Below are 16619 nucleotides of genomic sequence, written 5' to 3'. Positions count from 1 at the left end.
AATCTCAAGTGTCATTGTTATTTCTGTGACCTTAATAAAAATAAGACATTTATCTCTCAATTAATATTTGAATATTATAATGTCTTCTAATGGAATAAGGACAGAGGATTGGAAAGATCACTTTGGAGTAGAATTGACCCCCACTCTGTCACTTACTGCCCTCATGACTTTATTTTATATTTTTATATAATTATTTTAACCAATTATTGTAATCAATTATTTTATAATTATCTAACCTCTTTCAACTTCAGCTTGGGAATAGCAATTATCTTGCAGGCCACTGTGAGAATTAGAAATAATTATGTAAAATACTGAATATAGTAACTTAATAAAAATTATCATTAGAATAAAGAATTTACACTTTACATAACTCCTTCTAAAGTACACTGAAAATATTTTAAAAATTCAAATTCCACACAATCACAAATAGAAAGCCATTGTATGATGACAATGAAAAAAAAAAACAATTTCTCCACATTAGAAAAGAATTAGACAAAATGTTTGTAAGGAATCCATAATCTATACTTGGTCAAAGGCATCTGCAGTGAACTCATATTCAAGATACTCTTCAAACTGTTGCTGTGCTATTATTTATCAGGTACACTACAACCTGAGTTTCTCCCAAAAGAATAGACAATAAAAACTTCAGAGGGAGTGGGTCACATAAAGAGTCCATTAACCAAACACCTTGTGTTAAGTGTTCAGGATGAGCCTGTTAGAAACAGCAGCACAAGCACAACAAATGTGCTTACCTGAGGTGTCTCATGGCCTTTCCTACTATAATTCTGTATGAAGTCCACAAGGCCATGAACCACTGTTTTCACAGCCACCATTGCATTTTCTAGCTGCTCCCAAGTTGGTGAAACAGCATCTAAAATAATCCACAAAGGAGAGGGGATGGAGGAGAAAATTAATGATTAGCAGAAATTCTTTCATGTCATCATGAAAAGTATAAGCAATTGAGTATTTTCCCACATACCTGGATTGGGGTCTATGTTTGCAAGGAGCTCTAAATGAGGCCTCAGTCTATTTAAGTTAGCTGGGTCACCCGTTCGTTGCAAAACAATTGTCAATTCCTGGACACTCTTTGCAAATGATTCTGGAGACTGCAGCTAACAAAGACGAGACAGAATGGTTTTTACTCTGGTTCTATAATCAAATCCTCTCACAGTCTACCCGCTAAACAGATTTTCAAGTGTCTTCAGATCTCATAGTAAGAGTATCAATGGTGAATTAGATCTTCACCTCAGAATCTGCCCTAAGAAATTCATCATTAGACACTCAGAAACCTTTATTTATAAACTGTATTAGCTCTCTGGAGTCAGAATATACATAAATGACAGATTTTGTAAACTAGGCTGCTTTTATGCTGATATCCTGAATTTACTTCCCTATTGCCTCCCTTAGTTTATTTTGAAAGTTGAAAAAATAGTAATAACAAGAAAAAAAGAATTTATAAGACTGATATATGAAAACATAGGAATCTCCAACTGGCTGCCTCTTTAGTCCTTTCAGAATATGCCAGTACTTTCCACTGTAACAACAATGATATAAATCAGCATCTCCAATTTCACAAACCTTATCAATAATAGACTGCATGTGTGATTTATGCGCCAAGTCACCATACAGAAGTGAGGACCACTGCTCAGGTGAAATTCGGAGGCCTGCTTCCATAGCAATATGAACTATTTGGGCATCATGTTCTCTGCGTAATGCCTCATAACTCCGAAATTCTTCCTTTAGCTGCATCAGAGAAGAGTCTTCATCCCTTTTGGTAACCTAATCAATAGAAATGAGAAAAACCCAACTCATTAGAACTGGTCAAATCTCCCCCTGCCCCCAACCAAATCTTTTATGGGGGTGTGGGGTTGGGGGAACCTACTACATCCCAGCTATCACACAAACATGGGACAAAGAAGAAAATGTCCTTACCACAAATTCTTTTTGGAACAAAGCAGAACTTATATAACCTAATACACAGTCCTGCCTTCCTCCAAAGAGCTCAGCAGCTGGTAGGGAAGAGATATAAAATTACAGTATAGGTGCTATCATAACGCTCTATGGCAGCAATTTTCAAATAGTGTGCAAGAATTTTTTAAAACATGCAATGTCTGACTATAATCAGGGGCACTGACTTCTTTCTCCTTAGATTGGCAAATTAAAAAAATGACAACAGCCAGCACAACAACAGCCATCTGGTATAAAGGAATCAAAATTATACTTATTTTTTTGTAGATCAGCAAAAAATATATATTTTTGGTGTACCACAGAATTTAAGTAATTAGTGTGTGCCGTTAGATGAAGAAGGTTGACTATTGCTGCTCTATAGCAATATAAGAAAAGGAAACTAAATCTGATTGGTGGGGCAGTGAAGGGGTGCCTGAGAAGGCTTCCCCCAGACGAGAGCTACATGATGAGTCTCAAAGAATGAATTAGTTCCCCAAGCAAAAGGGTGAGGAATAAATTCTAAAAGGAATAGTAATAAAAGAGCTGAGCACAAAGAATTAAAGGCTAATATGTAGGTAGAACACAGTCACAGAGGGCCTTGTACACTGTGGTTAGAAATTTGGAATACTGTACTATCCCAAAGAAAATGGGAAGGCACTGAGAATGTTTGAAGCAGAGGAGTGTCATGATCAGTATAGCCAATTAGCACCACCACATGATGATTAAAAAATTTTCTGCGCCTGACCTTTGGTGGCACAGTGGATAAAGCATTGACCTGGAATGCTGAGGTCGCCAGTTCAAAACCCTGCACATGTCTGGTCAAGGCACATATGGGAGTTGATGCTTCCTGCTCCTCCCCCCTTTCTCTTTCTCTCTCTCTCTCTCCTCTCTAAAATAAATAAATTAAAAAAATTTAAAAAAAAATTTTCCGCCATCACAGAAATGATCATTAAGGTATTTATGCATTATACAGCATTAATCTATACTTCACTTAAGTGATAAAATAAATTAATTCCAAAGTTACAGATTATCACACATCCTAGTGAAACTCTCATTCAATTATGCAGGTACATAGCCAAGTAATTTCCACAAGAGATGATACACACTTATTTCTAAATCACTAAAAGTTGCTTATGGCTAAAGTGAAATTTGAAACTTAGGATTCAGAATACATAGGACTAGTCCAGGGTCTGAAAATTAGATAGGACAAATTATTCAAACTATTTAAAATGATTATTTCCTCAATGGTACAATGAAAACATCCCAAAACACTTCACTGGTTGTTTCTATTGCTGTTGTTGGCATATGAGACAACAGTAATAAGCTACCAAGAATATGAAAATGGGAAAATCAAGTTATCATCTGAGAATTAATAGTACCAGCTCACAATTCCTTTTGGGAATATAAAAATATAGTATAGAAAAGTCTGGGACACCCAAAGTTCTAATCAACATGATCTTAGGTATAATTTAAGAAAGAAGAGAGTGTAAGTTAGAAGTCACAAAAACTATAACCTACTTAAAGAAACACTGAGGAAACAACAGAAAGAATTATCAACCTAAAAAGCAGAAAAAAAGAACCCCAGGCCCTGGCCAGGTTGCTCAATTGGTTAGAGTCATGCTGATACACCAAGGTTGCAGGCTTGATCCCTGGTCAGGGTACATGTAAAAATCAATCAATGAATGCATAAATAAGTGGAGTAACATATTGATGTTTATTTTTTCTCTCTCACTTCTTCTCTCTGTAAAAGAAAAAAGAAATGAAGAGAGAGAGAAAGAAATCCAAAGAAGCAGAGGATGTTACCACTCACTCCTCTAACCACCGTGTATGGTACAGGGTGCCTCCTGGGCACAGAAGATTTTATCCACATGAGTAGTAAAGATGGACATAGGTGGCTAAGAGAACTGGGTTCTATTAAAGTTCTATTAACATGCATCAAAATCACCTGTGAAGTTTTGAAAACTATAATTTCAGGTCTACCAAATCAGAATCTTTGTTGAAGACCAAAAAAATTAAAGTATATATAATGTTCAAGTCCTAGATGAGATACACCAAATCAGAATATTTAGGGATGGGTCCCAGGAATGCATACTTTTAAAAATCCCAAGGTGGAAAAAAAAAATCCCTAGGTTATTTTCATGTTCTTTCAGTTGAGAACCACTGCATTAAACAGAATCATTAATTCCCCTTGCTCTGATTCCATGTTAAAAAGCAAGCAAAGATTTGATCCTCTTTCACAGAAAAGTATCTACAACATAAGAATTCAAGTCAATTAAGAGTTGGACTTCTCAGCCTTAGCCAGTGGCTCAGTGGATAGTGTCTGCCTAGCATATGGTTGTCCCAGGTTTGATTTCTGGTCAGGGCACACAGAAGTGACCATCTGTTTCTCTCCTCCTTACTCTCCCCTTTCCCTCCCTCTTCGCCTCCTGCAGTCAGTGGCTTGAGCATCAGCCCGGGCTCTGACAATAATCTAGGTCTGAGTATGTCAGCCTCAGACACTAAAAATAGCTCAGTACTTGAGCACTGGCCCAAAACAGGGGTTGTAGGATGGATCCCAGTTGGGGTGCATGCAGGAATCTGTCTCACTATCTTCTCTCAAACCCCCCCAAAAAAAGAGTAGCATTTTCTCAAAAACTGAAATAACAATAAAAAGAGCTGCACTTCCCATTACAAATTAAGAAAACTGATAATATGCCTATGACCTTGGTTAGGATGATGCTGTTCCTCAGAAAAAAATCTACAGTATGCACCAACAAAACTCAGGTCTCTAAGCCAATAAAGTAAAGGAAAAGACCTTTGATAATAGTGAGTTTACCAGAATAAATGCCAACTGACAGGACTTTTGTCAAGTCAATATGATGATATCCTTTTATTTATTTAAACACTGCTTTAAAATTTTAAACTACAAGGCAGTGAGGATAAAATAGCATAAAACTGAAATAAATATCAAAACTAGTGTTATTCAAATGTCAGATATTAGGAGTAGGTGTAGATATGTATGTGCAATCAAAAACCACAAATCAGCACTATACCTATGAAAATGCGAAAATCCCATTAAGTAAGTAATATAAAATGTGAGAACCTAGTCAGTCATTTCTGCATGATGAATAATCTCTGTAATTTGGCTGCTTAGCTAAAAACATAATGTTTGAGAAACTGGAGATTCATTTCAATTGTTGCCCCAAGGACACAAAATCAAGCACTACAACTCATTTGAACATATTTCCATAACCAATTAATTATTATCTCAAACTAAATAGCCAAAAACACCTTTTTCTGTCTGTATTGTTTTCACTCTTAGGAATATAAAACCAGCAAAATAACCTAAATAACCTTTGGTTTCAAATTTAGATGTTTCAGTTTCATAAAAGCCTACAGGCCTTTCTCAAGACCCAGCCAGCAACCCTATATACTCTGGTACCATGCAGACACTTCAAGGATCCACCTACCTCCCACTTCTCTCAGGACGTGGCATCACCCACAGCCTAATTTACATGATGAAACTACATTTCTAAATAACTTGGGAATCTTCCCTGCTTTTTCCACCAAACAAAACAAAACAAAAAAAAAAAAACAAAGGAAAACAACACCTAAATGCAGAATGGATTAAGCTCCTCAACTTTTTACTCTCTTGTTGTCTCTAAAACAACATATAGGCCATCTTCAGATTAAAAGCTTTAATCTGGCCTGACCAGGCAGTAGCGCAGTGGATAGAGCATCAGACTGGGATGCAGAGCACCCAGGTTCAAAACCCCAAGGCTTTGAGCATGGGCTCATTTGGTTTGAGCAAGGCTCACCAGTTTGAGACCAAGGTCGCTGACTTTAGCAAGAGGTCACTCGCTCTGTTGTAGCCCCAACCTCCCCTTCAAGGTACATTTGAGAAAGCAATCAATGAACAACTAAGGAGCGGCAACGAAAAATTGATGCTTCTCATCTCTCTCCCTTCCTGTCTGTCCCTGTCTGTGCCTCTCTTGCTGTCGCTGTCGCTGTCTCTCTCTCTCTCTCTCTCACACACACACACACACACACACACACAGAGCTTTAATCTGATCACACAGAGAATGATAAAAATAATGGGGAAGTTAAAATGATTACCTACTCACGAAGTTTTCAGTATAGTTCCCGACTCCCTTTTAAGATGGCAAATATAAATGAACTGGGCTTTAGTTCACTTTCACTATCCCATGAGTCAAGTTTACCAAACTATTTCCTTACGTTGTATGTTGTTATTGAAACCTTCACATCTGTTCTTATTCCCAATACATAATATTATTGGTGCAATCAACACAAAAGGAAAAAAACAATTTCCCTTCAACTCTTGTAAGTATTCTGTGTTTGTGGGGTCTCCAAACCGGTAACACCCATTCCAGGAAGCCTCTGTCTCACATGCAGGCATGGAAGGTTTAAATCAGGGGTCGGGAACCTTTTTGACTGACAGAGCCATGAACGCCACATATTTTAAAATGTAATTCCGTGAGAGTCATACAACAACCCAGAACATTAAGCATTATCCAATAAAAATTTGGTGTTGTCCCGGAGGACAGCTGTGATTGGCTCCAGCCACCTACAACCATGAACATGAGCGGTAGAAAATGAATGGATTGTAATACATGAGAATGTTTTATATTTTTAACATTATTTTTTTTATTAAAAATTTGTCTGTGAGCCAGATGCAGCCATCAAAAGAGCCACATCTAGCTTGCGAGCCATAGGTTCCCGACCCTGGTTTAAATGATTGCTTACTACTTACCTTAAAACAAGAAGCTCGATACAGTAGCTGCACAACATGACCAATACTTGTTTTTGACGCCTGAGGAAATCTTGGTTCTAGTCTTTGCACAACAAAGAGTACCAGAACTTTCCTTGAGAGAGCAGAACCATCTTCTAATGCCAGCAACACCAGCTTCAAGGCCTCTTCCTGCATAGCTACAAGAAACATGGGTTCATGGTAGATGAGACCCTGGAGAACATGTCTGTCAGATTTCTCTGGTATTAATTTACAGGGGTTCAATTTCCAGTCTGTATTTAATTAGCACAAAAAGAGGGTATCACACATACACAAATATAGTTTACTTTAAAAAAATACTGTAGTCTGCCCTTATCCGCAAAAGATATGTTCTAAGAACCCCCCAGTGGATGCCTGAAACTGTGGATAGTACTGAACCCTATACAGAGTTGTGACTACACAAAACACAGAGATTATTCTTGTATATTATTTATTTACTTTACTAATACAACTATAAATCTACTTTTTTTTGTGACTACACAAAACACAGAGATTATTCTTGTATATTATTTATTTACTTTACTAATACAACTATAAATCTACTTTTGTCCACCTACACAGTAAGTCCTCACTCAATGTTGTCAATAGGTTTTACAACTTTAAGCAAAACATCTATGACAAAACCAATTCTACCATAGGCTAACTGATACAGATAAGAGCTAAGTTCCTACAGCCTCTCATCAATGTTATAATAAAACAATGTTGAACGAAACATTATTCAAGAACCTGCAGTACTACACAGATGCCCATAATAAAGTATAATTTATAAATCAGGCACAGTAAGAGATTAACAACAATAACTAAGAATACAATAGAACAATTTTAATATATGTAATAAAATCTTTGTGAATGTGGTCTCTTTCTCAAAATATCTTATTTACTCAACCTTCTTGTGAAGACAGAAGATGATACAATGCCTACATGATGACATGACGTAAATGGCATAGGCATTGTGACTTAATGTCAGTCTACTATAAGGGTTAACTGAACGCAAGCAGTGAGACACCTCAACAGTCTATTTAATAACCAAGAAGGCTACTAAGTGACTAATAGGCGGACTGAGTATACAGTGTGGATATGCTGGACAAAGGAATGATTTACAATCACAGGAGATTTCATCATGCTATCAAAACAAAGTGCAATTTAAAACTTGTAAATTGTTTATTTCTGGAATTTTCCAGTTAATATTTTTAGACCGCAGGTACTCAAAACTGCAGAAAGAAACCACAGATAAGGTGTCCAGGACTACTGCAGTCAAACAAAAGACGACATATTGCCTATTAAACAATCAATCAGAACCCAAATCAACAGAACTTAAAATAAAAGTTCTGTTGTGTGTGTCCGTAAAGTGTGTCCGTAAAGTCATGGTGCACTTTTGACCGGTCACAGGAAAGCAACAAAAGACGATTGAAATGTGAAATCTGTACCAAATAAAAGGAAAACCCTCCCAGTTTCTGTAGGATGATGCGGCAGCATGTGCGCATGTGCAGATGATGATGTAACACCGTGTATACAGCGGAGCAGCCCACAGCCATGCCAGTCGAGATGTGGACGGTACAGAGGAAAGTTCACAGTGTGTTCTGTGGCTCGCTAAATTCGAATCCATGACCAAAGTGCGCGTTTATAACGAAGCGCCAGCACATAGGAATAGCATTACTCAATGGGATAAGCAGTTGAAGGAAACCGGAAGTTTGGTGGAGAAACCCCATTCTGGTAGGCTATCAGTCAGTGATGAGTCTGTAGAGGCTATACGAGATAGCTCCCTAAGGAGCCCTAAAAAATCTGTGCATGAGCCCACATCGAACTGCACTGAATAGGTATGAAACTGTGCAGATTTCACATTTCTATCATCTTTTGTTGCTTTCCTGTGACCGGTCAAAAGTGCACCATGACTTTACGGACACACTGTATATCTTCTGTAACCTGACAGATAGTGGCACAGTGAATAGAGCGTTGACCTGGGATGCTGAGGTCCCAGTTTTGAAACTCCTTAAGCGCAAGCTCACCAGTATCAGTAAGGGGTCACCAGCTTAAGCATGGGATTAACATGATCCCATGGTCACTGGCTTGAGTAAAGGCTACCTGGCTTAGCTGGAGTCGTCCAGTCAAGGCATGTATAAGAAGCAATCAATGCCCTGGCCGGTTGGCTCAGCGGTAGAGCGTCGGCCTAGCGTGCGGAGGACCCGGGTTCGATTCCCGGCCAAGGCACACAGGAGAAGCGCCCATTTGCTTCTCCACCCCTCCGCCGCGCTTTCCTCTCTGTCTCTCTCTTCCCCTCCCGCAGCCAAGGCTCCATTGGAGCAAAGATGGCCCGGGCGCTGGGGATGGCTCTGTGGCCTCTGCCTCAGGCGCTAGAGTGGCTCTGGTAGCAATATGGCGACGCCCAGGATGGGCAGAGCATCGCCCCTGGTGGGCGTGCCGGGTGGATCCCGGTCGGGCGCATGCGGGAGTCTGTCTGACTGTCTCTCCCTGTTTCCAGCTTCAGAAAAATGAAAAAAAAAAAAAAAAGAAGCTATCAATGAACAACTAAAGTGCCACAACTATGAGTTGATGCTTCTCATCCCTCTCCCTTCCTCTCTCTCTCTCATTCTGTCTCACAAAAAAGCACACACACACACAATATATATATATACACACACACACACACACACATATATATCTTCTGTAGGTATTTAATAATCAGCTAGAAAATGATGTTTAAGTGAAAAAATCCTCATTTATAAAGCACATAGCTACTGTGACAATTAAATAACATGTAAAGGATACAGAGTAGTCTTAGGATAAGTTATTTTTTTTAAGGCATGAAACTTACTTTGCCTGTCAGAACTATTTTGTATATAATTTTAAAGTGATATTAGCCTCTGGGTGCAATACCTCAAGAAAGTATTAATTTGTGCTGTTTTGCAGCCAGGAAAACATTTAAAAAATAATTGGAAAAAAATAAATGCCATAAAAGACATTTTTGGAATCATTGACAAAACTGGAATATAAACTGTAGACTGTAGTATTGCATCAAGGTTAAATTTGCTAAAATTGATGAATGTATTAATGTTATATAAGACAGCATCCTTGTTTCTAGGAAACACATGTGAGGATTAATGGGTAAAGGGTCATGAAATATACAACCTACTTTCAAATGGTTCAAAACAAGAGAAAGAACAAATAATATAACAATTAATACAGCAAATTAAGACTAGTGAATGTGGATAAAGAGTACACAGGAATTCTTTGCGTTATTCTTGCAACTTTTCGATAAATTTGAAATTATTTCAAAATTAAAAGTGAAAAATACATTGGTCCTCAATTAAAACAATGGAAGTTTAGAGCTGAGAGATCATCTAGAATCCAGATTAAAACTCAACCTCCTTTGTTTCCTCAAGTGAAGCATTGAGGCCCAGAGAAGTTAAGTGACTGGCAAAGGTTAAAAACTAGTTAGTAGCAAATCTATAACAAGAACCAAGGACGTTTTTTTCAAAATTAAGGTAAAATTCACATAACATGAAAGTAACCTTGTTAAAGTACACAATTCACAATGTTGTCATGACCTCAAAGGAATGCTGTATCCATTTAAGCAGTCACTCCCCCATACTCTCTGCGTTCAGCCATTAGAGCCTAATACATGGGATGTGTGGTTCTATGGCTTTACCTTTGTGGATGCTTCATATAAATGGAATCACAGAACATGTAATCTTTTGTTTGGCTTCTTTCACTAAACACAGTATTTTTGATGTTCATCCACACTGTAGCATATATTAATTTTCATTCCTTTTTATTGCTGAATAATGTTCCATTTATGGATATACCACCTTTTGTTTACCCATAAACTGATGAACACCTGGAATGTTTCTACCTTTTGACTTCCGTGAATAATACTGCTAGAAATATTTCTGTACAAGTATGAGTTTAAATACCTGTTTTCAATTCTTCTGGGTATGTGACTAAAAGGGGAGCTGCTGGGTCCCATGGTAGGTAAGTTTGCTTTAACTTTTCAGGAACTGCCAAATTGTTTTCCAGCAGCTGCACCATTTTACATTCCTAAGCTCTCCACATTCTCACCAACACTTTTATTTACCATTTTTAAAATTACGTGAAGTGGTATCTCATAGTGATTTTGATTTGCATTTCCTTAAAACTAGTAACACCGAGCATCTCTTCATTTGTTTTTTTGGCCATCTGTACATCTTCTTTAAGACAACTGTCTATTCAACTCCTTGGCTGATTTTTTTTTTCTTTGTATTTTTCTGAAGTGAAAAGTGGGAGGCAGTCAGACAGACTCCCACATGCACCCAACCAGGACCCACCCGGCATGCCCACTAGGGGGCGATGCTCTGCCCATCTGGGGCATTGCTCCGTTTCAACCAGAGCCATTCTAGCACCTGAGGCGGAGGTCATCGAGCCAACCTCAGCACCCAAGCCAACTTTGCTCCAGTGGAGCCTTGGCTGCAGGAGGGGAAGAGAGAGACAGAGAGAAAGGAGAGGGGGAAGGGTAGAGAAGCAGATGGGCGCTTCTCCTGTGTGCCCTGGCCGGGAATCAAACACGGGACTTCCACACACTGGGCCTATGGTCTACCACTGAGTCAAAGGGCCAGAGCTACTTAGCCCATTTTTTAATTGAATTGTCTTTCTGTTGTTGAGTTATAGAACATAGGATATTTGATACCTAAGTCTAGTTCTTTTTAGGTAAGTTAAATAAACATAAGGAGATTATCCAAAGGTAGCATTGTTAAATGTAAATATAGATTTTAAAAATTTTTCTTATTTATTTTTAAGAGAGAAAGAGAAAGGAAGGTCAAGAGATGAGAAGCATTAACTCATAGTTGCGTCACTTTAGTTGTTCAAGGATTGCATCTCATATGTGCCTTGACGGGGTGAGGGGGGTTGAAGGGGGCTCCAGGCGAGCCAATGACCCCTTGTTCAAGCCAGTAACCTTGGGCTTCAAACCAGTGACATTTGGGCTCAAGCCAGTGACCATGGTATCATGCCTATGATCCCACACTCAAGCCAGTAACCCATGCTCAAGCTGGTGAGCCTGTGCTCAAGCTGGACGGGCCCACACTCAAGCCAGCAACCTCCGGGATTCAAACCTGGGTCCTCAGCATCCCAAGCTGATGCTTTTTTCACTGTGTCACCACCTGGTCAGGCTAAAAATTATTTTTCAATTTAGCTTTGTATGATGGAAAATTTTAAACATACACAAGAGTAGAGCGAACATGCACCCATAAAATAGCTATTGCCAATAAGTTTTCTTTTAAGTCTTTATGCACTTTTCTAGTTTGTTTTGGCTGATGCGTTTTTAAAGTAAATCCTAGACAACATAGCATTTTATCCTTAAATGATTCAGAATGTATTTCTAACACATAAAGAATGTTTTTCAAATTTAATATAACACCATTACCACAACTAAAAAAAGTAATATATTTCCTTAATACCCTGTCCATATTGAAGTTTCTCCCATTGTCTCAAAAATTTTGTCTTATATTGGCTTCTCTGAATATTCAAATAAATACACTGTTTTTGGTTAATATGTCTTTAAGCTTAAAACAAACAAACAAACTATATCAACTGCCCAACCAAACCCTTTCATTTAAAAGAAAATCTAGTTTGTTACATAAACAATAATTTTTCTTAACAATTTCCCATATTCTTGATTTGCCTAATGTTGTGCTTCTAGTGTTTTAAAATGTTTCTTTATGTTTCAGGTAAACTAAGGTTTGACTGGATTCAGAATGTGGTTGTTCTTCCAAGTATACTTCCTATTTCATGTATAAAGCAGGGTTGTTTCACTTTTAACAATAAGATTCATCAATGGGTTCAGGACTTACCCATCTATCACATAGCAACCTTTCATCTAGCAGGGGTCCCCAAACTTTTTACACAGGGGGCCAGTTCACTGTCCCTCAGACCATTGGAGGGCCACCACATACAGTGCTCCTCTCACTGACCACCAATAAAAGAGGTGCCCCTTCCGGAAGTGCGGTGGGTGGCCGGATAAATGGCCTCAGGGGGCTGCATGCGGCCCGCAGGCCGTAGTTTGGGGACGCCTGAAATGGTTTTCACAGCCACCAATAATTCTTGCCTAGAACTTGCTGTTGCCAATTTATCATTTTTCTAATTTTAATACACTTGTCTAAATTTATTAGACAAAAGAGGAACTTACCCTCCACATCCTGTGAAAATATCCATGAAAAGAGTTTATAAAGCAAAGGAAAGACCAAAAAGTGCTTGATTTTTTTCTATCCTCTCTCAATTTTTAGAATATATTGGTACCTGAGCAAAAAACTGCCAAAAATAAGCAATTGACTTTTTTCTGCACAACTGTTAACAAAATCATGGATTTTTATATATTTTATGTTTCCATCCATTACAGTTATTCATTCTGATGTTCAAGTTGTCCCATTTACGTCCAATGAAGGTCCCTTCAAATTCATTTCTCTGTCCTTCTGACAAGATTCCAGTGGTCTCTGATAGCTTTTTTGCTTTCTAGCATAAGATTCCCCAGGTTCCTCTTATACTTTTCTACCCTAGAACTAGAATAATGCATTTATCCAAAGAGCCCTGCTTCTTTTTAGTGGTAAATGGTATTTATAAGAGGCCATAATTGGGGTACTACAGATATTCATTGCCTCTAAGTCTTTTTTTCAGTGATACACCTAGGGAAGAGGCATTTTTTTAGAAAAAAAATAAATGAATCTGTACTTATATATTGGCAATTCAGATGTAAAGGCTACAGAATTTTTATATAAATTCTTGGATTTCAAATTATTTGTATCTTTTTTCAAAATACTGAGAAATCTTGCTTCCTGAGGGCATTAACATAATTACTTGCTTTATCCTACTCTGTGTCTTTCTAACAGCTTCAAAATAACATTATCAATAGAAATATGAACTATATAATGAGTGAATACAATTTAGGATTTATTATCTGTCCCACTAGAAATATAAAAATCAAAAGACTGTGTTCTAAAGTAACCTGAAAGAATTCATTCCAGATGAATATGCTATTAACTTGATGTGTGTTTTATCTTTTTTATTTTTTAGATATTGATTAGTTTTACTCATTTAAATTTATTTTATTTTATTTATTCATTTTAGAGAGGAGAGAGAAAGGGAGAGAGAGAGAAAGAGAGAGAGAGAGAGAGATGGGGGAGGAGCTGGAAGCATCAACTCCCATATGTCCCTTGACCAGGCAAGCCCAGGATTTCAAACCGGTGGCCTCAGCATTTCCAGGTCAACAATTTATCCACTGCGTCACCACAGGTCAGGCTCTCATTTAAATTTTAAAAATTTACTTTTACTAAAAACTAAAAATTACTTTAGAATTACATAAAACAAGCCTAACCAGGCGGTGGCACAGTGGATAGAGCATAGAGCATCGGACTGGGACACGGAGGACCCAGGTTCAAGACCCTGAGGTCGCCAGCTTGAACGCGGGCTCATCGGGTTTGAGCAAGACTCCCCAGCTTGGACCCAAGGTCACTGGCTCGAGCAAGGGGTCACTTGGTCTGCTGAAGGCCCACGGTCAAGGCACATATGAGAAATCAATCAATGAACAACTAAGGAACTGCAATGAAGAATTGATGTTTCTCATCTCTTCCCCTTCCTGTCTGTCCCTATCTGTCCCTCTCTCTGACTCTTGTCTCTGCCAAAAAAAAGAAAAAAAAAATTACATAAAATATTTATATGGGCCCGAAGTACAAAACAAGTTATATTCAGTAAGGTCTAGCTTCTGTCCCTATTTTCTCCTGGATTTTTCCTCCTCTACAAATGTTTTTCTTTCTTTTTTTTTTACTTTTTCTACTTTATTATAGGTAAAGATTTCTAAACAGAATATAAGTGGTAGTAACCATAAAGAAATCATCTGATAATTCTTTTTTAAAAAAAATAATCTCTAGCCTGACGTGTGGTGGTGCAGTGTCTAAAGCATTGATCTGGAGGTTGCTGTCTCAAAACCCCGGGCTTGCCTGGTCAAGGCACATATGGGAGTTGATGCTTTCTGTTCCTCCACCATTCTTTCTCTCTCCTCTCTCTAAAAATGAATAAAATCTAAAAAAATAATAATAATTTCTATGTTTTCCAACAGTTAAAAAAATCAAGAGTTTTTGATATTTTCTTCATTTAAAAAAAAGTTTACTTTTCCTTTACCACCTGTGTAATTTTGTGCCTCTAACTCAGTTCTCTAATTTATAATATTGGATCTGTGTAATTTCTCTTGAAGGACACTGAGGATTAAATGAGAAATTTATTCTAAAATACTATAGCACTGTCAATCATATAGATTATGATAAAACTGGTTTATCTTTAATTATGTCAAGCTTTGTATGTAAAAATAAAGATGCATTGAGTCTGGGAATTCTCACCTACCTCTAGACATTGACATCCTCTAGCCCTGGCAACCAATTAGAAAGGCAAGATAGTGATCTCTTACCTGGTCCTAGAAACTGGCATCCTCGAGCCCTGACAGCAGCCCATAAGTTGGCAGACAATTGCTGAGGGTTCTGGTGCTGTAATATTAGTTCTGTTACAGTTCTTTCTCCAAGTGAACGGGCTGCTCGCATGGCTCTTACACGACCTTCTTCCTCTACCAGTTGACAATTTACAAGTGTCACCAGTTTCCTTTGCATTGGACGGCTCAGTGCACTCTGGTTCAAACTAGCTACACCTTTAGAAAAAAGGAAATAAAGAAAACTAAAGTAGTTTTGATTAAAAAAGAAAAGTCAATTTTTATTATCTGTATTAAATTATTAAGGCACAATTCCTAATAAGACTCCTATAAGGTAATTTTTATTTTTAAATCAATGAGTATTCTGTCTCAGTTTATTACTATTCTGTGGTACTAGGAGCCTAACTTTTAGTTACTTCAAATTTTATTTAGGTATCTTATTCTCTGGGTTACATGTGTCCCTAAAAAAAGAGTACTTTGGTTTATTTACTCTGTTTATTTAAATCTCTTTAGTAAAATTATTGAAGGTAAATATAAAGTTAAATGAAAAGTTTAATCTGAAAGTAAAATTAACAGCTCTATTTTTTGTTATATACAAGATATTAAGAACACTGCTAAGTGACAACATCTGAGACCCTAATCCCTTTTCCCAAATCAAGGATACTGCTCCAGCAATTCTTGTCTCTGATCCATATCAGTTCTCCCCTTCCACTTGATCATTTCCATCAGCATTAATAAGAACAAACAAGAGAGAAGACAAGATGGCGATGGAATAGGAGGCCATACCAACTTCCACCTCCCAGAACCAAAGTGGATTACAAACTAGAACCATATCTGGAAAAAACAACTCTGGACTAAACTAAGAAGACTCTTCACCCAAGGAACACTGATGAAGCCACACTGAGATTGGTAGGAAAAGCGGAAACGTGGAGAGGGCTGCCCAATCTCCCCGGAGCGAACGGCAGCCAGGAGAGACTCGCGTGGTGGGAAGTGAGTTTAGCAGAGAGGGGAGGGTCCTGAGTCCCAGGAACAAAGCCCCAACCTGCAGCCCCAGAGCCTAAAAGAGGCAAATCGACAGTATTTAGCTGGAAACAAGTCAGGATTTGTGAGAAAGACACTGATTTCTCAGACCCAGGATTCTTCTTAAAGGTACTGCGCAGAAAACCTCTCTCACAACCACTCACTCGGGGCTGATATAAGTATTGCTACCCCAGCTTTTTTTCCTTTCCTTTTGCATGAAATATTTTTTTTCCATCCTTGTATCTTCATTCTTTGTGCATCTTTTGTTTTAAGGTGTGTCTTTTGTAGACAGTATATGTATAGGTCCGGTTTTCTTATCCACGCAGCTACCCTATGTCTTTTGATCAGATAATTTATCCATTTACATTTAAGGTTATTATTGATGGCTCCATGGACTCTGCCTCAGGCGCTAGAATGGCTCTGGTT

At 38.0% G+C, this 16619-nt stretch overlaps 1 protein-coding gene and 1 non-coding gene across 4 annotated transcripts in view; both read right to left on the bottom strand.

Moving 5' to 3' along the window:
- RC3H2 (ring finger and CCCH-type domains 2) overlaps positions 1-16619 on the bottom strand; it is a 53053-nt gene that overhangs the window by 20133 nt on the left and 16301 nt on the right. For all 3 annotated transcript variants that reach the window (XM_066367218.1, XM_066367217.1, XM_066367219.1), the window contains 5 exons: positions 15159-15392; positions 6698-6873; positions 1579-1779; positions 980-1112; positions 753-871 (listed from right to left, as the gene is read on the bottom strand). In XM_066367218.1, coding sequence (XP_066223315.1) covers positions 753-871; positions 980-1112; positions 1579-1779; positions 6698-6873; positions 15159-15392 — 863 coding nt within the window. The remainder of the gene's footprint in view (positions 1-752; positions 872-979; positions 1113-1578; positions 1780-6697; positions 6874-15158; positions 15393-16619) is intronic.
- Positions 1186-1296, bottom strand: LOC136396168 (small nucleolar RNA SNORD90). The gene has a single exon (XR_010749573.1). It is a non-coding gene; the product is annotated as a small nucleolar RNA SNORD90 (small nucleolar RNA).

Source organism: Saccopteryx leptura, chromosome 2 (genome assembly GCF_036850995.1).
Source record: "Saccopteryx leptura isolate mSacLep1 chromosome 2, mSacLep1_pri_phased_curated, whole genome shotgun sequence".
NCBI classification, from domain to species: Eukaryota; Metazoa; Chordata; class Mammalia; order Chiroptera; family Emballonuridae; genus Saccopteryx; species Saccopteryx leptura.
This window is presented reverse-complemented; position numbering and strand designations above follow the sequence as displayed.